The 25,294-nt window shown below is 41.6% G+C and overlaps 1 protein-coding gene across 1 annotated transcript in view; it reads right to left on the bottom strand.

Annotated features, from left to right (window-relative positions):
• The window catches only part of CTTNBP2NL (CTTNBP2 N-terminal like), a 40,819-nt gene that overhangs the window by 8,358 nt on the left and 7,167 nt on the right, over positions 1-25,294 (bottom strand). The window contains exon 2 of the mRNA XM_015411070.1: positions 18,858-18,965. Coding sequence (XP_015266556.1) covers positions 18,858-18,956 — 99 coding nt within the window. The 5' untranslated portion in view covers positions 18,957-18,965. The remainder of the gene's footprint in view (positions 1-18,857; positions 18,966-25,294) is intronic.

Raw genomic sequence — 25,294 nt, 5'->3', positions numbered from 1 at the left:
ATTGGATTTATACCCCACCCTTCACTACCCAAAGGTGTCTCAGAGCAGCTTACAAACTCCTTCCCTTTCCTCTTCCCCACAACAGACACCCTGTGAGGTAGGTGGGGCTGAGAGAGCTCTTGACAGAGACTGCTCTTTTTTCAAGAACAGCTGTGCCAGAAACTATGGCTTGCCCAAGGTCATCCAGCCAGGTGCAAGTGGAGGTGTGGGGAATCAAACCCAGTTCTCCCAGATTAGAGTCCGTCCACTTAACCACTACACCAAACTGGCTCAAAGAGCTCTGTCACATCTCCCTGGAAAGTATGATGCTCATATTCCTGTGACAGATGGAAAATAGTTCAGCGGGCGGCACCACAATCGTATTCGGGTCCTGCTATTTTGCGCCATTTAAACAACAGGTGTGCACAACTGCCAAAGCCTATTCATATTCTATTAGCGGTTTTCCATACTTTGCGTGGCAAGTCAAATCCTGCGGGCCTCTCGTTGGTGTTTTATCAGGTTATGGATGTTGGGTGGAACTGACTGTATCCATATTTGAAACCATTCATGCCCTAGATCTAAATTTTGTGATGGCAGGATTCGTGCAGATCTTATTGCTGGGTGTCGGGATCTTAATCTGGATAGGCCTGTGTCAGCCATGTCTTTGTGGATGGGCAATTCTCTGATTTCAACAATCTTTTTATATGCACGAAGAAGAGCATCTTGTCTTCAGAGATGTGGGAGAGCGATGTGGCACAACATGGGTGGCCAATAGGTCAGAGTGGGTTTAATACTTCTGCTGATGGTTCTCATTGTTGTATTGAGTTGGACATCAAGTTTGTGGACTTGGGGGCTGTTGAGCTACACTGATGTACCATATTCAGTGTAGTTATGTAGTTCACCAACGATATATACACTTTTTTTACATGGAACTACTACTTAACTTAAATCAAGAGATAAGTTAAGAGATATAGGGCTTTAACATCAGGAATGTTTGGGGGGGTTGTGTGTTTCTCTTGCTTACCATGTAACCATTAGGTGGCTAGGCATGACAGACCCCAATGAACAGGGACACATGCCAGCTGAACATAACATAATATGGTACTAGGTACTATTCATATTAATGCCTTATTACAGGCCACAAAACAAACTACAGACTGGCAACTAGCCTCTCTTCTCTCTATGAATTCCACTAACTGCAATTGTGAACACGTAACTGCAATTATACACTTGCGTCTTCACATTTCCCTAACAGGAAACACTTTTCAGGAAAGGGAAATCCAACTTCAAAAAGCAGGTCTGTGGCATTTTAATTACAGCCAAAAGTAACCATAATACAAAAGGAAGCCTTTCAACTAATGCATACACTGTGTTTGCTTACGATGAGTGATAAATATATCAAGATCCAACAGTTGCTATATTTATAGAATTACTTCCTTTTCCATTGTTGACAATACTGTCTACAGATTAAAATACATAGACAGATGTATTTGCACAGAATATACGGTACTAAAAAAGGCAAATGTGATTTTGGGCTGCATCAACAGACATATAGTGTCCAGATCACATGAAGTGATGGTATCGCTTTACTCTGCTCTGGTTAGAGATGTAAAATTTCCGGAAATTTTGAAGCTCTGAAAAAAACCCAGTTTTTTTCTGGAAAAATTGAAAAAAAAATGCCATATTAGCACTTCTTTTTCTTTTCCAGATTGAAAGTCATTCTGTTACTTTAGGAACATAAAATATGACAATGGACATTTTTACTCGGCATGAAATTATCATAACTAGCATATTAAAAATATAGTGTATCCAAACAATTATTACAAACAGAATACCCACACACACACAAAAACAAAACTGAAACCTTTCCCTTTTCTTGTGACAATAGCACCTCCTAAAAGAAGAAGAAGAAGAAGTGTATCTGTGTTGCTCTTCAGGATAAAAGCAGCTTTTTAAAACTCGTGACCATTCAGTAACATTTGATCAGTCAAATGCCCAGTTAAATGGCAATGAGACTCTCATTCAAAAGATCTCTATTTTACCAATAAACTTGAATGATTTAACAACCATATATTGCCAAATTATTTAATTACTGAATCAATTTCTATGCGAATTACATAAATTTCTACCTTCTACCAAGTCCATTCTCTGATTCTTCTTATATGCGGCCAGCCTCCACACATTAAATACAGTGAAATTGGCCTGATACTTAAGCACTTGTCACATATACTACTGGGTGGATGGTGCATGAGCTTGCAACACATGTTCTTCTTCAGAAAAGACTACAACTATAGCAGTTAAGTAGGAAAAATCTAGTCCACATCATTTATGATTTGGGACACATATACCCTTACAAACCCACCTGGCCATTATGGTCAACTTTGGTGCCCACACCGCCTGAGATTAGGACAACAGCAACCCAGGAGAGGACCTTCTTGGCTTGGCACCCAAGCTCTGGAACTCTCTCCCCAGGGAGCTTTGTCTGTCCCCTTCTGCTGCCATCTTCTGCTTTTTGCTTCATTTGGCATTCCCTCAATGATACCTCCTTCCTAACCAATGTTTCTATGTTTTGTATCTATTTTCAGTGTTCTGTATGTATTTCAACTCTGTGTTTTAAACTCTTTTGAAATTGTTTTAATGATGTAGATTGGGGGGGGGGTGATTTTAATAGTTTTATAATTAATGTTACCATGTATGGACATAACTCCAGCAGAATTTTATTTTTTAAAACATTGGAGTGCAAAAGACCCTCATTCCTGTAATTACTACAAGATAATACAGTGATGAAAAACAGAGGCTGCTATCGACACAATGGTATCTTTGACTGAGGTCCGATTTTCACATTATGAAGGTGGTCCTATTTTTACATTATGAGGTCCATGTGGTAGACATGTGGACTCAACAGATTGTGTGCCAGGAGTGCCATGCTGGGAACCTCAACTCCCCGGGCCTGATTTAGAATTGGGACCATAGAGGAGAACAGGCTTAAGCATCCCCACCCCACTTGTCTAACCTAAAGTGGCCCCATGAGTTGCTATTTTCCTCTTTGTTTCATGTAAACGTTCTCAAGGAAATAAACAGAGGCTCCCTGGGGCCATTTCATCTGGGGGAAAATGGTCCAGGGGGGGAGGCTTAAGTCCTTTCTCCCTGTATGGCCATGGTCTGATCCATATCAGACCCATGTGCATCATGGAACAGAGTTCACACCACAGAATACCAGGCACATATCTGACTCCTTGAGGCAGACACACAGTCCTCGTAATGTATTCCCTCAAAAATACTTTCAATTTAAGAAACACAGACTAATTATATGCTCAATTGTAACTTAAACCATGTTGAATTTAAGTCAATTAGAACACCATCTTTGTTACCCCAGCTCAGGGCTGATTCACACATTTACAGTGCCCATGCACTTGCAGCAGGTACATACTGCCAGTCAGTACTGTATTTACTGAACAGCAGTACATGATGCAGCCTCAGCTTGAAAACCAATGGAAATTCTTTAATCCCATGACTACCCTGGGAAATCTATTATAGAATCTCTCCTCTTGTTCACTTCACATAAAAGCTTTCCACATACAAAACTGTCCCAGTTTACCAAATGAATCACATGTCCTGAACCAAAGAGAGCATCATTTGCTTGCTGTAGGATGAATACACTGATTCTCATTCAGAATTACTCACTACAGAACAACAAAGGATTTCATGAATGTTTTCTGTAATTTGAGAGTGGAAAAATACCCCAGGAAATTTAAGGAGTAAAATAATGCTTGCCCAATTTCAGTCCACAAAAATACTACATGAAATAGTAGTGCAGTTTCACTATTGTTTAGTAAATTTAATTCCAGTCTGGAGATTGTTGATCCATCATATTTTCATCTTTGTAAGGACTCAAATACAGAAACATTAATTGTGCAGATTACTTCATACAAAAGCAGCAAAATAATTCTCATGTGACAATCTCTCTCGCCAAAGTCTATTCTTAACTAGCTCAAGAACACCACAGAACCATTAGGGGGTTGTTGTTTTTTCCCCTGACTGAGTTTACAGTGCCATTTCGAAATAAACTTGAGTATGGTATGATTGTGTTTTGACTACCAACTAAATCTTAGTAGAACAAAGTTATTTGTTCAGAAAGAACTGTGACTAAGCCACCTTACAGTGGGCTTACTTGAATCAGTGGGGGGGGGGAAGTTATTTCACTCTGAACTGTGTTCAGATCTCCTCCTACATAAGTCACAAGTATTTTTATGGGACAATCACTACTGTTTTGAACTATGAATCAAATGAAATATCGGTTACTTACCATGAAGGTTCCTGCTATCTTGTACTTATGGGCAACATGTCAATAGTTGGGTGACTTTCCTGTGGGTAAGAAGGACCAGGGCAAGAGGATGGGAAAGACATCTTCTGACTCCGATGAAAAGAGGTATTAACCTTTGGAATGAAAGTCTGGTCTGTATGCAAGAACATTTTGTCACTGTGGAGTACACATTAGCCTTGACAAATGGGGAGTGAGTTGACTTCAGAGACCATTCTGGCTGACGTAATGGGCACCAGGAATAAGATTTTAAAGTTCAGAAACCTGAGACTCTACTCTTAATGGTTGAAATGGAGGTTGTCTAGTTAAGGCTAAGAGCGCCATAGTTTCCATGATGGAAAGTGATGAATTGTACAAGGACAGGAAATAGATGCTCCTTTGAGAATTCTCTTAAATGGAAGGGGTACCCTGGAGAGACAGACTTTCCCAATGGTCTGAAGGATGGAGTCAAGTGCAGCCACCTATCTTCCCAGAGTACTGTGCCACAAACCTTGGAAAAGGCTGTTCTGTAGGAAGAAGAGTATGCCTAAGTGGCCTTGTTGCTCTTTCTCTTGTTGCTGCCCAAGTACAGTTATAAATCGACATGTCAAAAGTTCTTCTGGGTGGCAACATTACCTAATGATCACTATGGAAAAACCATGCCACTGTAGTCTTCCACTTAATATCCATCCATCCATCCAAAGCCTTTTGTTGGCATATAAAAATAAGTTACAGTAATCTAAATACAAAATCATGCAGAGTAAAATTAAAATTGTAGCGTAACATCACAGAGTAACATCATAATAAAACCTAATTCATAATATCACTTATCAGGCCATAGGACCATGGCACTGCAGAGAAACTTTGTTACTATTTCAGTTATTTCTGTATCTGGATTATCGAGCAAGAAAAGGAGCTAAAAATCATCAGGGGTCTCTAAAAATTGGCCTAATGCGGGATATAGAAGATCCCGACGGGATGTCAAATAGAGAGGGCACTGGAGGAGGACATGGGCAACAGTCTCAACACAGTCCTTCCTACAAGGACAGCACCTGCTAGGATAGGGAATTCCTTGGAATCTGCTAGATAAGATAGCTGAAGGAAGAACATTAAATCTAGCCAAGGATATGGCTCTATGCAAATTTGGAGCTATGAGTTGATAGAGGTACACTGCCGGAAGATTTGCATTAGGAACAATCCCCAGATTTAAGGGAGAACAGGTTCTGCTAGCCAGGCTATAAAGAGTTGGTAGTTCTGATCCCAACAAACTAGATTTTATTTTTAAAAAGGCCTCAGACTCAGAAAGCATATATAAGGATTGCTTAATATCCATATAACTAATCAGAGAAGCCCTGGGTCTGGAGGATATATGGGGCCCTGAGACAGAAGATCTTTCCCCAACTGTAGAGGCCAAGGAGGTTGAAGAGAAAGTTCTACCAGAGTCGAGAACCAGGGGCACCTTGGACAATGGTGTGTAACACAGATCATCCCTCACTCCTCCTGAATTATCATTTTGAGCACCTTGGGGATGGTTGGAAATGGGGGGAGGAAGGCATACACAAAGCCTTTCAAGCCAAGGAAAGGCAAGGACATCCATCTGTTCAACTTCCTGGCAATAGAGGCTGCTGAAGAAGCTGGGGCTCTCTGTGTTCTGCTGAAAGGCGAAGAGGTTGACTAATGGATAACACAGATGGCTGTGGACTTGTCTAAATACCCGAGAGAGTGGGTGCCATTTTTTGGGTATTACCTGCTGTCTCCTGAGCCAATCTGCTTCCAGGTTATCCACCTCCCTGATATGGTCTGCCCTCAGGTTGAGGATCCATTCCTCTGCTCAATAACACAACCTTCCAGGTTATCCACCTCCCTGATGTGGTCTGCCCTCAGGTTGAGGATCCATTCCTCTGCTAATAGCACAACCTTCCAGGTTATCCACCTCCCTGATGTGGTCTACCCTCAGGTTGAGGATCCACTCCTTCGCCCAATAACACAACCTTGGTGATTCCACCTGGAGCATGCTGGATCTTGTTCCTCCTTTCTTGTCCATGCACACATTGGCTAGTGTGATAGTGGTGAAGATTCTTACACTACTGTGCAGCAGCTGGTCCTGGAAGTGAAGGAGCATTAGCTGAATGGCTCTGAGCTCCAGAAGATTTATACTGAATGAATCCTTGTGGTCTAGGCTGCAGTGGGATCCCCAACCGAACAGGCTTGAGTCTGTGGTGATGGTTAATTAGGTTTTTGGCCTTGTGTCACAGGGTCTTTTTGCCGCTGGATTTATTGCCTTTAAAGACAGGACTGTTGAATTGGTTGTGTTTGGCACTGCCTATGCTGTGCCTCAAGTTTCCCTAGTCTCTGTACCAGGACGACCCCTTCTAAAATGCAGTAACATTTGATAAGATTGAAAGGAAGAGCTCCTGAAGTACTTGTCCTCCTTTTAATACAAGAAGAGTGTGACTTTATTTTTTGTCCTTGGTGTCAAAAAATATCTTCAAATTTCTCCCCAGATAATTTTTTATCAGTGTAAGGGGTGTTGCAAAGGTAGTTTTAGTGATTTAGTTCTCCCCTCCCACAACAACTACAAAGCCATAAGTAGCACTGTATGAGCATTTCAGAGGCCACTGCTCTAGAGGAAAAGATCATGGAGTTAACACTTGAGTCAGTCATAAACTCTGTGGCTCTTTCCTACGTACAGCCACCTTTCTACTCATCTTGGGCAAGTCTGCAATTAGAACCCGAGACCAGGCCAGTAAAGCTCATGCCATCAGGGAGGCAGTGACTGCTGTATAGGTGAAACTTGCATCACAGTAATGGATTTGATTAATGTTAATATGAGATATGACTACAGTGTTTGCCAAATGGATTAAAATTGTAAGTATATTATATAACAGCCAAGTATGTTTAGCCTTGCATTAATCCTTTGCTAATACTAATAATAGTAATTTTATTTTTGTAACGGTCTTGAGTGGAGGCGAGCCCAGGGGACCGTGTCTATGCAGGAGATGAAGAGGCCCATTAGTCTGGCCAGAGTCATGAGGGAGGACCTTCTGCTTCGAGCGATCTGTCTGCAGAGACTGCAGTTCGATTCTGCCTTTGGTCTTGGAAGAAACATTTTGTTCTGTGACATATTTAGGAGAACTCCCAGGTGCTCTATGGTCTGAGTAGGAACTAGGTGACTCTTTTGGAGGTTCATCAGGAAGCGGTGCAACCGGAGGCACTGTAGGGGAGCAGCTGTATCCCAGACAGACTTGGACTGAGATGTTGAGCGGATCAGGAGGTCGTTGAGGTATGGGTGGACATGTACCCCTTGTTCTCTCAGTAAAACTATAGGGTGGATCAATATCTTGGAAAAAACTCTGGGAGCAGTGGAAAGGCCAAGTGGTAGGGCCCTGAACTGCCAGTGTTGACCCTGAACACAAAATCTTAGAAAACGGTGGTGACCTTCTATGATTGGAATGTGAAGATATGCCTTCTGAAGATCAATTGACGTCAAGAATTATCCTGGTTGGAGGGCCTCTGCTATTGAGCGAAGAGTTTCCATGCGGAAGCATCTCAGTCGTACAAAATTGTTCAAGAACTTTAAGTCCAAAATGGCCCTCCAACTTCCGTTCCTCTTGGGCACAGTGAAAAAGATGGAATAGACACCTTGCCCCCTTTGGTGAGGTGGAACAGGTTCGATGGCGAGGATGCTTGAGAGATTTTGCACCACATCTGTGGTCCTTTGTAGTTTGAGATGATCCTTTATCAGAGGAGAGAGAACAAGACAGTTGGGAGTGATATTTAGGAATTTGATGGAATATCCCTTCTCTGTGACCTCCTGGGACCAGGCGTCTGCTTTGGACTCGGCCCAAGTCTGGTGGAATAGAAGCAGTCGGCCCCCCCACTGGTGCAGCTGCATAGTCATGCATTGGGGGCCTTGTTGCCCCTCCCTGACTTATCGTCCCTGGGGAAAACTGACCTGCTTGATCTGTTATGGAAGGGGTTGCGTCTGAAGGCCTGACTGGAAGTTCCCCATGAAGGGTGTCTTCCATTTCTGTTCAATCTGTATGAGGATCGAAAACCGCGAAAGAAAAAATTAGCGGAACCCCTCCTGTCGGTTCTGCCAAGCGAACGCGGCATTGTCTTCTTGTCTTTTGTCTCTACAAGAATTCTGTCTAGGGCATCGGTGCATAGATGGTCCCCCTGGAAAGGATACGCCGCAACAATGCCCTTGGCGTGTAGATCCGCTTGCCAGGCCCTAAGCCATAAGATCCGTCTTGCCGCCACTGTGGAGGCCAGTGCCCGAGATGAGAAGATCATGGCATCGAGTGTGGCATCTGCGGAAAAAGAAGCGGCCTGGAGAAGCCTGTTTGCTACCTCGGCCAAACGCTTGTTAGAGTCAGAGATCAGCTGGGACATCTTTTTAGACTAGGCAATGGAAGCCCTGGCCACCACTGTAGCTGTAGCAGTTGCCTTAATGGCCAGAACCATGGCCTCATGGGCTTTGCGTAAGGCAAACTCAGCTTTCCTGTCTAGGCTGTCTCTTACCATGTCTTCGCCATCTTCGGATAGCAGTCCCGAAGTCTGGAGTGCTGTAACTGGGGCGTCCACCAGGGAGACCTGTAAGAACTTATCAGTGAAATTAGGCAACGCGTATAATTTCCTAATATTAGCCAGGCAGCTCTTGTTAGCCATGGGCTTGGCCCATTCTTTGACTAGTTATTTTTCCAGGAACTCGAGGAAGGGAAAAACTTTTTCAAAACCAGGGGCTCTGCAAAAATAGTCCTTGCTGCCCCTGGGTCTGGAACCATCCGCTGAGTCAGCTTCAGGTGTGCCATCAGCTTTGGGCTTAGGGATTAATTCTAGTGCAGACATTGTTTTCTTAAGTAAATACGAATAATCCTCATGTTTGAAAAATCTCATGGAGAGTTCTGGAACCTCCATCTCCTCCTCGTCTGAAAAGAACTCTCCCTCCTCCTGTTTCACAATCTCACTATCCTCCTCTTGGGACATGTCCCATTGGGGGTCTGTTCTCAGGGAACAGTAATGGGTCTTTCTAGCCGCCTTAGTAGGCCATCTGGGTCTGTCTTCTTCTGGGCTCTCAAAACAGTCCTCCCTGTGAGGCCCCTAGCTGGGAAGGGCATTGGGGGGCACCTATACTCCGAATGGGAACCCCTATGCAGGCTGGCAAGTTCTTCCCTCACAGTTTCTTTAAAGAATTTAATTACCTCCGGTGTTAATAATGCATTGCCTCCGCTGTTAGGACTACTCGCGAGTAGATCCTTTGTAGGTATCTCGTCCCTGCGATCAGGCAGATCCTGGGCATTCGGGATCTCAAGAGATTCGTTCTTGTCATAGTCATTGCTTATGGAAGCAGCGACAGCCACCCCGCAGCCTCCAACTCCCTCATCTAGAGTTTTGCACTTGGCCGCCTGATCCAAGATGGCGCCCGCAATGTGCTCCAAGCCCGGAGAGCGGGGTTGTTTTTGCATGCAAAATTTCTTTGCTGTGGAGGAGCTCGCCGCAGCCGTGGGAGCCGAGGACATGTCTTTGGCTTGGCTGTGGGATCTCTGAACCAGCAAGTTAGCTTTTCCAGACTTGTCCTCACTAAAGAAGCCATCCCAGTCTTCCCTCTCAGGCATGCCCCAGTTGGGGTGTCAGGGGGGAGCAGATGGAGGAGGAAGAGAAGAGGCAGAAAGGGGGAGGAGAAGTATAGGCAATGGAAAAGGTAGTAAGATTTTTAGGAGAAAGAGAAAGAGTAAGTATCCAAATAAAGCACGAGTGCTAGCAAAGTGCTTCTCTCCCTAACAAGGCAGAACTAAACTCAGCTAGGGTGCGTATCCCAACAAGAGGACAGGAAGTTTTGGTTCCTGCCTCCCTGAGGATGGGGTGGGGAAACACCCAGCAAGATGTCCTCCTCTCAGGGGAGAAGATTTTTTTAAAGGAACAGTTTTCCTGACAGTGTAATCTTTTCTAGAGTGTAGTTGGATTAAAAGTCTGCTGTGCACCATACATCTGGGGACCCTTACAAACATAAACACATTTAAGCTATACCAAATTAAGTACAGTACTCCTTTAAGCATCGATAAATATTTTAATTTTAAGCAATAGTCATTAAAGCAGTCACTTTACTGATCATGTTAAACAACATCCCCCAGACAATCTAAAATGTATTGTTCCAGGAGTTTCTTTGCTTGCTAAAACGTGCTAAGAGGTAGCACAGAACGAATTAGTACTTGCCAGAAATTGTTCAGAGATGGAAATAATTTAGGCAAACATTAGATTTCCAAAACCTCTGCCCAAAATGCTTATAAACTACATTGTTTTTAAGGAGCCTATGAAATCCAAGTGTGTAATCTGTTTAAACTTCATATACTCAAAACACTACGTACCACCACCAATACAGACTCTTAATTCAATGGCCATTCTCCTGGGCAGTAAGAATTGCTACCAGCAGACTAGACAGGTCAACCCCAGCATATCAGAAAAGATTTGTTCTTTGTTTCTCTTTCACAGTGCTGATCTGTGAAAGGTTAGCAGGCAGGCTACTAACATTTATGAGCTTAGTTGCAAGGTTACAAGAATATATTTATCATATGCTCTGTGCACTATATGAAATATACAGGACTAACGCACTCTCACCCCATCTCCTCAAAGCCTTATTAGCATAGTCATTACACACCAAAGAGATATAATTAGCTAGTCCAAAATTTGTGTTGAGAGTTCAGATGAGTACATCATTGACCATAAAAAAAATATACAAACTGGATGGCAACACTGCCAAACAGAATTACAACACTATCACCCAGAGTAAGGAAAGGCTATCAATTACTACCTAAATCCCCTTTTGACATACTACTTAAAAAAGCATCAAAATTAACAGTAGAAACACTTGCTATTGTAAACACATGATACAAGTTACAAACTATAGGGGGGGTGGCATGCACACAAACACAGAGATGCCGTACTGAACAATTTAAATTATGACTTCCTGACATGACATTCTACATTACCGCTAAAAACCAAATAATTGAACTATCAGTTGTTTTTAATACTAAATGTAGTGCTTAGAAGACATTTGATTCCTAGGCTGCCATAATTTTTTTTAAAAAAAACAAGCTGCATATCATAGAACTGAAAATCCACACATGAAGATAATGAGTTTCTTCCTGAAGCACTGTAGAATGCTGTAGTGATTTATACAAGACAACAGTCTATATTATTGAAACAAATCTTTATAGCCTGGTGAGGGAGAAAAACAGGACACAGACCTTGAGATGTAAGCACATTTGAGAAGACAAAGGATTAGACTGTTCTTTTAAAGCTTTATACAAGTTTTGATTTAGTAGCCTGTTAAGATACTAGACCATCTGTGTTGGGCTCAAACACTAAACATAGCTGTCGTCCAGTTCTCTCTCCCCCCCCCCCCCCTCCCCCCCCCCCGTTTCCACAAATCACTCATCACATAGCAATATTCTCCTGGATCAAGAGGGTGATTAAATTCCTCTTGATAGGATAAATAATTCTTTCCTTACTGTTAGCCCCAAATTGGAAAAACAAGCAGCTTTCTTCTTTAAAGTTTGATTTCTGACCTGCTTCACTGTAAGCCCACACTGCCTCAAGGCAGTCAGTGCTTTTAATAAACCCCTCAGCAAAACTGGCAAAACAATGTGATTATTCCTCCAAAATGAAACCTATTTCTTTGAGGAGACTCACTTTGGCAATCTGAAAACCCATGAATACCCTTGATCAAATAAGAAAAAATCACTGGTGTTTCACAAATATTACGTGTGGTAGGTAGGTACCATTTCTTAAATTGTATTGTGAATGAGTTTTTGTTGTATTGCCCCAATGAGGCATTTTATTGTCTGATTTATGTTCTGGTTATAGACCATGAATAAAACCTTCTGGTGTCTGTCTTACAACATTCAAATTCAAAACCAAATCAATCACCCTGTGTGAACACAGCAAATATGCACAAACCTACCACCCACACATAATTTTGGTGCTTCTAGAAAGGCTTCGATTTCTTCCAGTCCTCCCAACAGCTTGCACCACCTTACATTTTAGAGAACCTCTCTGAACAGGTTTCTTCTGAACCAGCCAGCTTTGTCTAACATACCTGCAATGCCCCTGAATCACTGGGAATCAGAGCTCATTGCATAGTCATTGTACAGTCACTACAAAGCTACTGAACTCTGTGGAATTGCATAAATTGGCTCGTAGACCTGATATTTCCACTTTTAAAAAACTACTCCAGTCTTCTCTCGTTGCAGAAACAAGGAAAAACTTAGTGTCACGGGGCTCACATTAACAGAACGTATCACATAACTCAATGTATTAATCCTCATCCTCTGAAATGGCAGGAAACAGATGAGAGGAAAGGCTACATAGTATCCTGCAAAGCAGGCCATGGATAAGCCACTGAATGAAGTCATACAGTTCTGAGAAGTGGATCACAACATTTGTGCTAGGCTGCAAACTGAACTCTCCAACTCAGCCACAGTACTGATCATACAGGATGGCTGCACATGGGCACAAACCTTCTGCACAACTAGCACATACAAACTATTGTTATTTTCATTACCATATATAGTCTGTCTTTCTCACTGGGACTCAAGGCAGATAAGAACTACGATAAAATATAACATTATACATTCCGCCTGTGCAAACTGAACTCAACTAGACTGCACAGCATTCATATCAGCCCACCCCTGTACCAGACCTACCGAGATGTTACTAACCAGTCAAAGGGCCGATCTCAAACTCAGTTTATATCAAAACCATTTTATTGCAAGGTAAGGCGTTTAGTCATGCCAGCCACGACCACAGAAATGTCTTCGGACAGCGCTGGCTCTTTGGCTTGGAAATGGAGATTAGCACCGCTCCCTAGAGTTAGAGTTGACTAGTTTTCGAGCAAGGGAAACATTTTAAGGAGAATAAAGAAGACGGTCACTCAGTGACAGAGGTTCTCCTTGCTTTGGCATTAAAAAGGGGTTCAGCCAAATGCGTGAATGAAATTAACAGCTTCTGGGCCAATCAGAAATGCACCCTTTGTGGCTGGGGACACACTTGACTGTTGATACAGATGTGTCAAAGGCAAACTAAAGAAGAGGGAATATCTGGGAGGGAAATAATGCTGAGAAGAAGTGAAGATGAACTATTGGGAAACGCCAAAACAAAGTAATAAATGCTTTAAAACTGTATTTCATTAACAAAGCTGCAGTGCTGGTGAAATTTGCTCTAACTCTGTAGACAGAGACAGACAATTGACTAGATCAGTTGCTTTTGTTTGCTTCAATGGAGCCAGGGTGGGGTTGACTGCTTCACAGCACAATCCTATGCAGAGTTACTCCAGTCAAAACCCATTGATTGCATAGACTGTAGTATTACCCTGTTTCCCCGAAAATAAGACCTACCCCAAAAATAAGCCCTAGCAGGATTTCTATGCATTTGTGGTATAAGCCCTAGTGTGTCTTCTTGAGAAAAAATAAATATAAGATAGTGTCTTATTTTCGGGGAAACACGGTAAGTATTCATTTCCAGCTCCAACAAGGGTGTGGTGGAAGCATGGCATATAGATTCAGGAGCAGTGTGTTGCAGTAGCGGACACAGGGAGATGTCAAAAGTGCAAAGCTGGAACAGTAAGACCTGAAATAGTAAGACACACAGCTTTAAAGTTCTCTGAGAATTTAGAGGCTTCCTTGGGAAAAAATATTTCCCACAAGCTATTTTATATTTCTTGCATGAATATCTCCTTTGATCTACAACTCATCCCTTGGATCAGCTGAAACACAAAGAATGCTTAAGTATCAATAATTTCAATACAAAGAAGTGCAGCTGTGTGTCTATTTTTCCTGCTCTGTTATCATACTAGCAAGCCATTTAAATAGCTGGCTCCACTGTACTATTGAACCACACAATTCTCAAGCAACTTTCACTGGTGCTGAAATGTATCTTTCAGGAGACAGAAAGTGGCATCTTCTTTAAATAAGATGATGGGTTTAAGATGGACAAAAGGAAATACTACTTTGCAAAGAGAGTGATTAAAATGTGGGATTTACTGCCAGAGGGTGTAGTGATGGCCACAGGAACAAACAGCTTTAAAAGGGGATTAGATAGATTCATGGAGAATAGGTCTATCAATGACTACTACCCTTGGTGACTGAGGGGAACCTCCTATTCAGAGGAGGTTCTAAACCTCTGAATTCCAGAGCTATGCGGCAACACCAGGGGAAGGCCTTGGCCCTCCGGTGGAACTGGTTGGCCATTGTGTGAGACAGGATGCTGGATTAGATGGACCATTGGTCTAGTCCAGCAGGGCTCATTTTATGTTCTTGAACAGCTTACTGTTCTTAAATAGCTTACTGTGCAATCTTGGAATTTCCTTATTCCTAGTTGTTTCCCTAGAGACAGATGTTTGAAAATAAATACAGACAGAGGCCATAACAAGGGGGTTGAGAAGAATAAGGATTACTTCATTTCATTAATCTACCAGCTAGAAACATGATAAATGACTGAACCTTTTATCTTTAATCCACAGCAGCTCCAGAACTGAATGATGTTCTGTATAACAAAAGCTAAAAAGCAGGCAATTACCAGTATATCAAAAGAAAAGGTTTATTTAGGCTAACTATGCAGTAGCAGCCTGAATAACACAGAGTAGCTTGGAAGGTAAGCAGAGCCAGCAATGGTTAATATTTGGATGGTAGACCAGGGTTGCTATGTAAGAGGAAGGCAAGGCTCTGCTCATCTCTTGCCTTGAAAATCCCTGAGAGGTCTCCATAGGTCAGCTGTGACTTGACAGTACTTAAGTATTTATTATTACAACCATGCAGTAAGTTCAGATACAGTAAAGATATCCTGCTCTATTAGTTTTATATACAAAAAATTAACTAAGTACATTTGTGTCTACTTCACTAGTTCAGCAGAAACAAAACATATGGCTATTAATAAGATGCTAACATGGACTACATTGTCTAGCAGATCCTCAAATGGCAAAGGATAACCATTTGGATCACAGAGATCAAAGAAAGGTACAATCTGGACATCTCTCTTTTAAAAGGGCTGTGTCAATACAAAAGATGAAAGATGTTACCGTCACCTTCACACAGAGCTTGAGGGAAGACAAAAATTTGTGACGTGAAATACTGCAAATTTTGAAAGCTCTGCTCTGAATGTGCAAGCATATTCTATATTAAAAATACAATTCAACAGAAAGCACACAATTTAACACAGGTATATGAATAGCTACTATTCTTAATTCCCAACAATATTTAAACATTTGATGTAGGATTATTGAAATTTTAAGACCCAAGATGTTTCAACACAACTGGATAAGTCTAACTTTACTACAGAATAATAATAAGAAGAAGAGATTGGATTTATATCCCACCCTTCACTTGGAGTCTCAGAGTGGCTTACAAACTCCTTTCCCTTCCCCTCCCCACAACAGACACCCTGTGAGGTGGGTGGGGCTGAGAGAACTCTGACACAAACTGCTCTTTTTCAAGGACAGCTGTGCCAGAGCTTGTGACTGACCTAAGGTTACATCAGCAGGTGCAAGTGGAGGAGTGGAGGAGTGGAGAATCAAACCCGGTTCTCCCAGATTAGACTCTGCGCACTTAGCCACTACACCAAACTGGCTCTCAAACCCATTAAAGCCCAGAAATTAAAGTCTGCTCCCAGTTCTAAAATAACAGTCTGCAGATAACCAAAACAGGGGACAAACAGATACGTTTTGCATCAGTCAGTGCCACAAATTATGTGGCACCTGCCTTACACGTATGCCCACACAAAATGTAACTTCCCTAAAATTCTTTAGAAGACAATTCCGAAAGGGAAAGGGATATATTGTCTGCATACTGCTGGCAACTTAGCTCAAAATCTGTGGACAGCCTCTCCCAGCAGCTTCACACAGATGCTAAAAATCATGAGGGACAAGATGGAACCTTCTATCACACCATAGGCCAGAGGCCTAGGAACCAAGCAGCAATATTGGGTGACACTCAATGGCATCTCACAGTTCTGGACCCAATTTAAGGTGCTGATATTGAGCATTCAAGCCTCTCATCCATCTCATCCTTTGCCGTCCCCGTCTTCTTTGACCTTCAATCTTTCCCAGCATCAGGGTCTTCTCCAGTGAGTGCTCCCTTCTCATTTGGTGGCCAAAGTATCTGAGCTTCAGTTTCATTATCTGGCCTCCCAGGGAACAGTCAGGGTTGATTTCTTTTAGGATTGACTGATTTGATCTTCTTGCAGTCCAAGGGACTCTCAAGAGTCTTCTCCAGCACCATAGTTCAAAAGAATCTATTCTTCGGCGCCCGGCCTTCCTTATAGTCCAACTCTCACAGCCATACATGACTACTGGGAATACCATTGCTTTGACCATGCAGACTTTTGTTGGCATGGTGATGTCTCTACTTTTTACCATGCTGTTTAGGTTCGCCATCGCTTTCCTCCCAAGCATATTGTAAAAAGGATCCTATTATGTTAATTTCTGTACCTCCTAATATGTTATATTAACACTTACGCTATGCTCCTGTTCTTTCTGGTGGCTTCTAGTCTTCTAATATCCTAATGCATTTATTGAATATCTCATTTTGTTTACTGTACTGACTCAATATGTGATTCAGAGTGTGGTAGCACAATTACTATTAGGGGCTAGAATACGGGAACATCTTTCCACTCTCCTAAGGCAGCCATGTGGGCTGTCAGTTTGTTTCCAAGTTGAGTTCAAGGTGCTTTAAAGCCCTTTGCAGCCTATGACTTGCATATTTAAAAGACTGTCTCCATCCATACATCTCTGTATGGGTCTTAGGCTGACACCTACTGGCTACTCCCAACACTTAAAGTAGCCCACCTGATATCAAACAGAGAGCACCCCTTCCCTTTTGCATTGTAAATCTATTTTTGTAGAATAGGCTCTCTGAGAGGGCCACAGAAATGTTTAGAAATATTCAAGAGATGCTCCAAGCCCAATTTATTTGCCTGGGCTTTTAATGGAGTAAACACAGCAGGCATGTGCGGGGGGGGGGAGTTACTTTGTATGGTTTTAACTAGGATTTGTAAGACATCTTGACCCACAAGAATGGTAGGATATAATAAATATTTAAAGAAAGATACCTAGGGCAAGCTAAATTTCCTCCTTTGTTATTGGCTAAGGATCTTCAGCATCCCTTCCAAAGTCTAGCTCTAGCTATTTCAATTGATTTCTGGCATTTTAAACTCAAAAATCAACCTTTCACAGCAGCCCTTCCCCTACTATTTTGCTGCCTTTTACGTTTCCCCTCAGGAGAGGCTGAAGTCTCTGAAGCACATTCCTGCTTAGTGACTCATCACTGGTTGGAGGCGGGGTGTCTGTGGAGAGATGCGGAAGGAAGGAGTGTCCTGAAAAAGCACCATCAGTAGCTGAATGCAGCTGGAACAGCAAGGTCTTCTGTTAGTCTGTACCTCCCTCTCTGAAGAGAGGAGGTTAAGATGCACAGCACTACAGAACAAACTGAGATTTCTGCATTCTGCCATCAATGCAAACCACAGTTAAAGACAGCTACAAGCAATAGTTTATAATTTCAATTTAGCATCCCAGCAACAAGCTAGTTTGCTAACCCCCATTTAGACATCACTAAACCAGAGTTTAATCAAGTTACAGTTTACATGATGCCAAAATATAGTCCATGGCACAGAACCAACTATACCTTGTTATTCATCTTTGCACTCAAACTAGCCTGAATATAAGTTTTACGGCTTTTTGTTCTTGTTTATTCTTTGGGTGGTTATGTGAACACACACACACCAAGTCAGCACTGACTACATTGCAGCACAGAACATGCAAAAGGTGGCGGCTAGGAGGGGAAAGGCTGCTGATTCCAGCTGGGGAAATTCAAGGAGATTTGGAGTGGTACCTGGGGAGGGAGGACAGAACCTCAGCAAGATATAGTGCCATTCAGTCTACCCTCCAAAGCAGCCCTTTACTCCAGGACAACTGATCGCTGTAGTCTGGAAATCAGTTGTAACTCCAGAAGATCTCCAGGCCTCACCTGGAGTCTGGCAAACCCTGGAGGAGTGGATTAATATCACATGAAATGGTTAGTGTTCTTTCCCCAAAAAGTAGTAGACCAACCCATGCACATACATATCCTAACCATAGCCAAAAATTGCACAGGGTAAACATGGTAACTTTCACGGACTGACAAAAATTTAGTTAGGAACCCAGAAGAAGAATCTCTATCACCATTCCAGCTTACTGAAAGCAGTACGATTGCTGTTCCTCAGGATTTCTTTACAGAAACTTGTTGAAACATGACTGCTAGAACAAGAAGTTCAAGTCCCATCACTCTTCTCTGATAGAGTACAACTCCAACTGAGATATGATAACCTTATATTTATCTTACATTTGTAACATCCAAGATGTTCAACCACAGAACTGTTCATACCTGGAGTCAACTTTTGACAAAGAATGTGAAAATATAAACACCTAGTGCAAAATCCAAACTGCAACACCACTAAAATCATTACTGCTTAACTTTATCTTCAGACAAAAATGAAGGGAAGCACCTAAAGCAGCACTGCAGCATTTCAGCTCTGTACCAGTACAGCATACCTTTAAGGCTTCTATGACAAGATCTCGGGCTTCTAGTTCCCCTTCAAGAATGCTGAATAGTGTCAGTAGTTCAGGTTTGCTGAGCTTTTCTAGATTCATCTTGAACACCTGAAAAAGCAAGAAGTTTACTAGTTATATATATATATATGCTCTACCCCATCCATCCATCCATCAGCAACATGTAGTCTAAGCTCAACAGGACCACAGAATAACTCATTACAAAAAGTAACTGTTTTCATGTCGCTTTACCAGTTGATCATCATTTGGTAATAGGTCCCACCTATTCAGATTGGATCTTTTGCTCTTTTGTCTGTAGCTCTGACGTGGGGATCAGGCTCAGTAGTTTTGCAATGTAGAAGGTCTCAGGTTCAAAACCTGTCAACTCCAATTAAAAAGATCACATAGCAAGCAATGCAAAAGACTTGGACCCAAGACCCCAGAGAGCTGCTGACAGGCAAGAGTAGACGTGGTTTAATGTGTTCATGCAATCACGAGATCTCATTTTTATCTGTATTCCACTTCTTGCACTGCTAGGTCTTTTGGTCTCATTTTGTAGCAGTGTATAACCCCCTCCCCCCCATCTCTTGGTTTATATTTGTAATGCTTGTGGTCAATGCTCCCTCTAAGCTGTGCAGTCTTGTAAGCAAAAATACTACTTTGTGAGCTAATGGCATTAAAGTTGTGAGTGAGAGATCTGGCTACTGCATACATTAGTTTGCTCTGGAGCTATCCTTCCTGAGCTAAGACAAAAATCTGTGAGCTGCAGGCTAAAAAACTGTGAGCTAGCTCACACTAAGCTCAGCTTAGAGGGAACACTGCTTGTGGTTATCTGTGAGCACACACATGCAAGTTTTTAAGGTGCCACAATACTCATTTTCACTGCAAGTTTAATATGGCAATTCCTCTAAAGTTTAACTACTGTCTTTTAAAAGCAACCATAATGGCTACATTTATAATACAATAAAGTACGCACAACCTGAAAGGCTCAGGTTTCCACGTTTTCATATTAGAAGCTGTACTACTAAAACACACATAGCAGCACAGGCTCTTTTTTTTATGGCTGCTATTACAATTCACAAAGAGCTATCATTCACCTCTTCCCAAGAACTCACAAGCGTATGCTGGCTCAGATGGCCAGGGTACAATACAAATACTAATGCAGCTCCCTTACATCCACTGAGTAGCAGCCAAGCTAACTATGGCCATAAAAGTGGCTATAAAACTACATTTTAAAAGTAGGGTGTGTTTGGCATCTGGACCATAAAGCTAAACTTCCCCTCTAAGAATGTTCTTATACCTATATAATTTTGAATAAAGTGTTTGGAAGACCATAGCTACGTAAGAACATTTAGCTCATCTAGCTGTGATATAAGAAAAAAGTGATTTTCATCTGATTGCTTACTTTAACTAATCCAAGTATTTCACTATTTCTAGACATTCAGTCATGCTGCAATCATGAGAAATCATGTTCTCATTTTACCAAGCGAGTCTGAAATCCAAAATTTTAGCAGTCACTGCTCTGTAAGTTTATAGCTTCAAAACAGCATTAGTGTGTAAGTTTAGCCTTCACTACACACCTGAGCCTAGCTAATTTGAGTTTGCTAATACTGAGATATTATGCTCATAAACTGCAGTAGATATTGCAATGTCTAACAAAATACAATGGCTTGCACTCTTAGATAAAAGTCTTTTTTGCTTCAGTGCATCTCAATTAAGAATCCACTGTATTCAAAAGCCTGTACAACTACCACTACTTCGCAAGCTATCTGTGTAATCCTACATACACATAAACCAATGAAAACACATTCAGCTTTAAGGAACAGTATTTCTACAAGGGCTTGTTCTACTGACAGAAGAAGCTTCATGAGAAACAAAAGTAGAATTCCACCAAGTTCTTCTGTACTGACTGAGGATTGCTACAAGTTGAAGTTCATGGTGACAGGTTAGGTAAAAAGCATTAAAGATGTCAAAGGCTGGGATAAGAAAACACACTGCTGATTTCATTGCAGATTATTCTCCAAATGAAAATAAACTATGGCTCCTTCATACTGTAGCTGTTCTGAAATTTGATGTAAATAGTCATTACAGCTGTCATCACAGTATGCGTGTTCAGTGCCGCAGATAAATAAGGTGATTGTCTAGAGGAAATTTAAATGGCTTGGAAAACTCATAAATGTCTGGTTTCATAATTTCTAACAAGACCAGACACAGCTAAATTGGTGCCAACACAACAAAGGAGGAAGTATGTTACTCTAAAGTAGCAACAGACACATAGGATACTTTCTTTCCCCTTTACCAAAACCCTTCCTTGAATTATTAAGAGTGTAAATTTCCATAACTTCCTACGGTATCAGTCCCAACAGGCCCTTGGCTGCCATCATTTTATATGAAGTGAACAATGATGGAGTCAGAGGCCAGATTGTAGTTTAGTTAAAAACAATTTAAGTGCTACTGCTGAAGATTAAAAGTATACATCCGTATGCCTTCTGAAAAGTTTTGAAATCTAATTAGTTGAATATGACCAGATATTGCATACATTTTAATACACAAATCTAAAACCTATTGACATTTCCAAACTGGGGAAATTGTATTCTATGTGGCACATTACAGCTGCTTCCTGCACTTATCAGTATGACTGCACAGGGGAGAAACTTTATTATTTTAACTACTGTTGAATTAAGTGGAAAGTGCAGGAGAACCATATCTGTATACTAGTGAGCTACTCCTTCCCAAAAGGATAATCCACAGCATTTATCATAGTTTCATCCCTCTTTCCATGGCAAGGCCTTCAGTGCCATCCTGAAATTTAAATGGAGGACAGGAGGGCCTGGCATAATGTGACCCATGGGGTCACGAAGAGTCAGACTCGACTGTGCGACTGAACAACAACAACAACAAAGATTATTACCACAGAGAAGCAGTGCAATAGTTCTAAGCCAAATGTTTAGAACCACAAAAGAAAGAAAAAAATCTTGCAAGCCAAAGGAAACAAGCTCACCTAAATATACAGAAGCTTCCTATGTGAAATAGAACAAAAATGGCAAAGGTCAGGGAAGGCAGAGGAGAATGAATGTCAGTCACTCATCCTACACATGGCAATCGTGGCCATGCACCAGTCACTTGGCCACTATCTTCCTCCCCAAGTATGTCTTCCATTCCTTTGGAGCTCCATTTCTCCCTTACTGCTCTCTACCAATGGAACACTTTACCTTCTAGAATCTGTCTGATCCTGGCATGCCTGCTCCATTTCTTTCTCAAATAGATCTCACACTTCACTAGCTGCTCAAAAAATATTCCTTTTTTTGTAGGGAAGTCTGCCAGGCTTCAAAAGCAACACAAAATGAACAAAGGAAAATAACTTATGGACACTTACATAGTTTCATAATTTTTTAGCATACATCTTGTAGATGAAATAAGATGTAAAACAAAGCAAAATCCAAGGCATCTTTATTCACAAGTAAGTCTCACTGTGCTTAGCAAGACATAGATAGGACTGCAGCCTCCGTTATGTTCTATCAGTCTTGTAATATGGAAAAGTTCTGTCTTTTCCTAGGAAAACCACCACCATTTTGGCTCTGAATAACTTTACATCTTGAACTAGACTATCTAAGGCCCCTGCCACACGGCAGGGGAAAAGCCTCTTGAGGCGCGGCTTTTAAAAGCCGCGCCAACGTTGACACGGCTCGGTGGGATCCCACGGATCCCCGGCCGAGCCGCCTTTTCTCCCCGGCGCGATCAAACGCCGGGGAGAAAAGACGGCCCTAACCGGGGGCCGGCCGAACTGCGCATGTCGGAGCATGCGCAGTTCGGATCCGGGCCGGGGTTGTGCCGGCGCAAAGACGCGCCGGCGATCAGACGCCCGGGAAGAGGCGCCTCATCCATTTGAACCACCGAGGTAGGTGGTTCAGTTTGAGGCGCATTTTCCCGGGAAAGGGACAGTTCGGCCACGGAAGCAAGATGCTTCCCAGATGTTGTGGTGTGATCGCGCCGGTTTGATCCGGCCCCAAACTGTCCCGTTCCCGGGCCAAATCACCTCGTGTGAACGGGGCCTAAATTATATTGGCATGTTCATTTTTATCATGAGATTTCAAGATACCCCAAGCAAGAAGCACAATAAAATGCTGTAGTCAAAATACTGTATTTCAACACAGACACAAGAAGAACCAACATTCAGACAACTCTGGAGGTGTTTATGAAAACTGTTCAGCCATTAATAAAATCAGTGGGAAATATAAAATCAGAAAACAAATATGCAGATGTTTCATAATTAATTTCCATCCACTGTGAGTATATCCTAGGTATTCTAGTTCTACAAGCATTTAGAAAAAAACAGAAACCATTTAATATGAGGAGACTGAGGGTATCAAAATGCTATCCATCTGCACCTTCTGCTGAGATGCAATATTACTGGCACAGGGAGGAAAGCAGTTGCCTCCCGCTCCCCAATATCCACAGACTGCTTTTCCCTTTTAAAAAAATGTTTAAATTTTTTTTTTTAAAAAAAATGTTTTTAAAAACATTTTGATATTGGGCAGTAGTATAAAGAAGCACACATTATGTTTGTGAAGTAGGAAGTGAGAAAGCCCAGCCTCACTGGCAACTAGACAAAAATCATCAGCTATTTAGCTGATTAAAATTACCTAAAGAATTGTTTTTTTAAAGAAAATAATCTGCACACATAAATATATTGATCTTAGTTATACATGCTAAGAATAAACCACTGATGTAAAGAACAAAAAAAGCCCTGCAGGTACATCTATAACAATGACACTATTTTCCCAAACTGTACTTTGCCTAAATGATCAAATACTAACTGCAACCCAAACAGGTCAGAAGTGATAGAACATTGTGTTTTAATTACTATCAACTACACAAATGTGGTCTCTGGCATTGCTATGCATTGCCAAGTTATGACGATACCTACAAATGAAAGCTAAAATGTGAACCAGAAAATGGACTACCTTATGAGTAAATACACATAATAATCAGATGAGAACAGGGTTTCAGAAATAAGCCTTAATCACAAATCGCACACAGAAGAAATCATGACCAATTGTGTGACTTACTACACCCCATACCACATCACCTTGTTAAGAACATAAGAACACAAGAGAAGTCAATTTTGGATCAAGCCAATGGCCCATCTAGTCCAACACTCTGTCACGCAGTGGCCAAAAATACTAGGAGCCATCAGGAGGTCCATCAGTGGGGCCAGGACACTAGAAGCCCTCCCACTGTTGCCCCCCCAAGCCCCAAGAATACAGTGTATCACCTGCCCCAGCCTGTGAGTTCCTATCTGTTCACACAGGTCCCATGATCCAGTGTATTTTTTGTGATCAAAGGCAACCTTGTGCCTCTTGTTCACCAGTGGGAAAGCTGCTGAGATACCCCCAGTCCATAATCTTTCCACTGAGCTTGAAAATTCTGCTTTCTTGCTATAAGCTACAATGATCAGAGGCCAGCATTTTCCGGTAATTATTGGATGTATTTCCTGCCCTCCAATGTGCTATAACACATGTGCCTGTTATTAAAACAAGACTCCTGCAAATACAATGGATTTTAATGAGGCTTGTATCCATGGAGTACTAGAATTTTCAGCAGATTTTTAACACTATAAAGTCCCAAGTAGTAGGTGTAATTATGCTGCAGTATACATCTACTGCTTCCTTATGATATGTAAACAAGAATCCCAACATTGACAAATTATAGAACTTTACAAGACTAGAATTAACTTAATGTAACTACTTGCAATTTCCCCCCCCCCCCCAATGAGCCAGTTTTTCTTTCTAGGCTATTGTTAAGCCATGACAATCAAAACTGCATTGTACAACCCACTTGCACATGGCAGCTTCAATGGTGACATTTGATGACAGGCTGTGAATTTGAGCTTAACAAATGAATCCTAACCATATTTACTCAGGCATTATCTTCACTAGCCTCATTGAAGCTAATGAAATAATCCATATAGAATTGCAGCCTGAAATTGATAGCTTCATCATTATCCCAAGCCACGTTTTTTAGTGATTATATACAGCATTCGCTTCTTAACACTTAAAATCAAATCCTTAAAATCTAAGCTCAGATTATCTCTGCTTGAGAAAAAGCAACTCACTCTTCCACTGTCATCATCCTATAATTACTGCCCACTAGTATCTGCAGACAAATGATGTAAAAGAAGTGACAGCAAATTAATCAAACAAAAATAGGAGAACGTGCCTCTTCAGCAACAATTTCTTTACAGACAAGAGAATCTTGGCTGCTTAGCAATAGCAAAGCATTCACCACTTTTTCCTTTGATAAAGTTTCCTCAGTTTGCACAGAAAATGTGGACTGCTTCACTACTACTGAGAGCTTTGCGTCAGGTGTAAAATAATTTTTTGCTTTCATACCTTTTGCTGGGGGAGCTACTCAAACATCTGAGCAGTAATCAGATATGT

The sequence above is a fragment of the Gekko japonicus genome, unplaced genomic scaffold, assembly GCF_001447785.1.
Source record: "Gekko japonicus isolate JY-2015 unplaced genomic scaffold, Gekko_japonicus_V1.1 scaffold610, whole genome shotgun sequence".
NCBI lineage: Eukaryota > Metazoa > Chordata > Lepidosauria > Squamata > Gekkonidae > Gekko > Gekko japonicus.
Note: the sequence above shows the minus strand (reverse complement) of the source record. Positions and strands in the feature narration are given on the sequence as shown.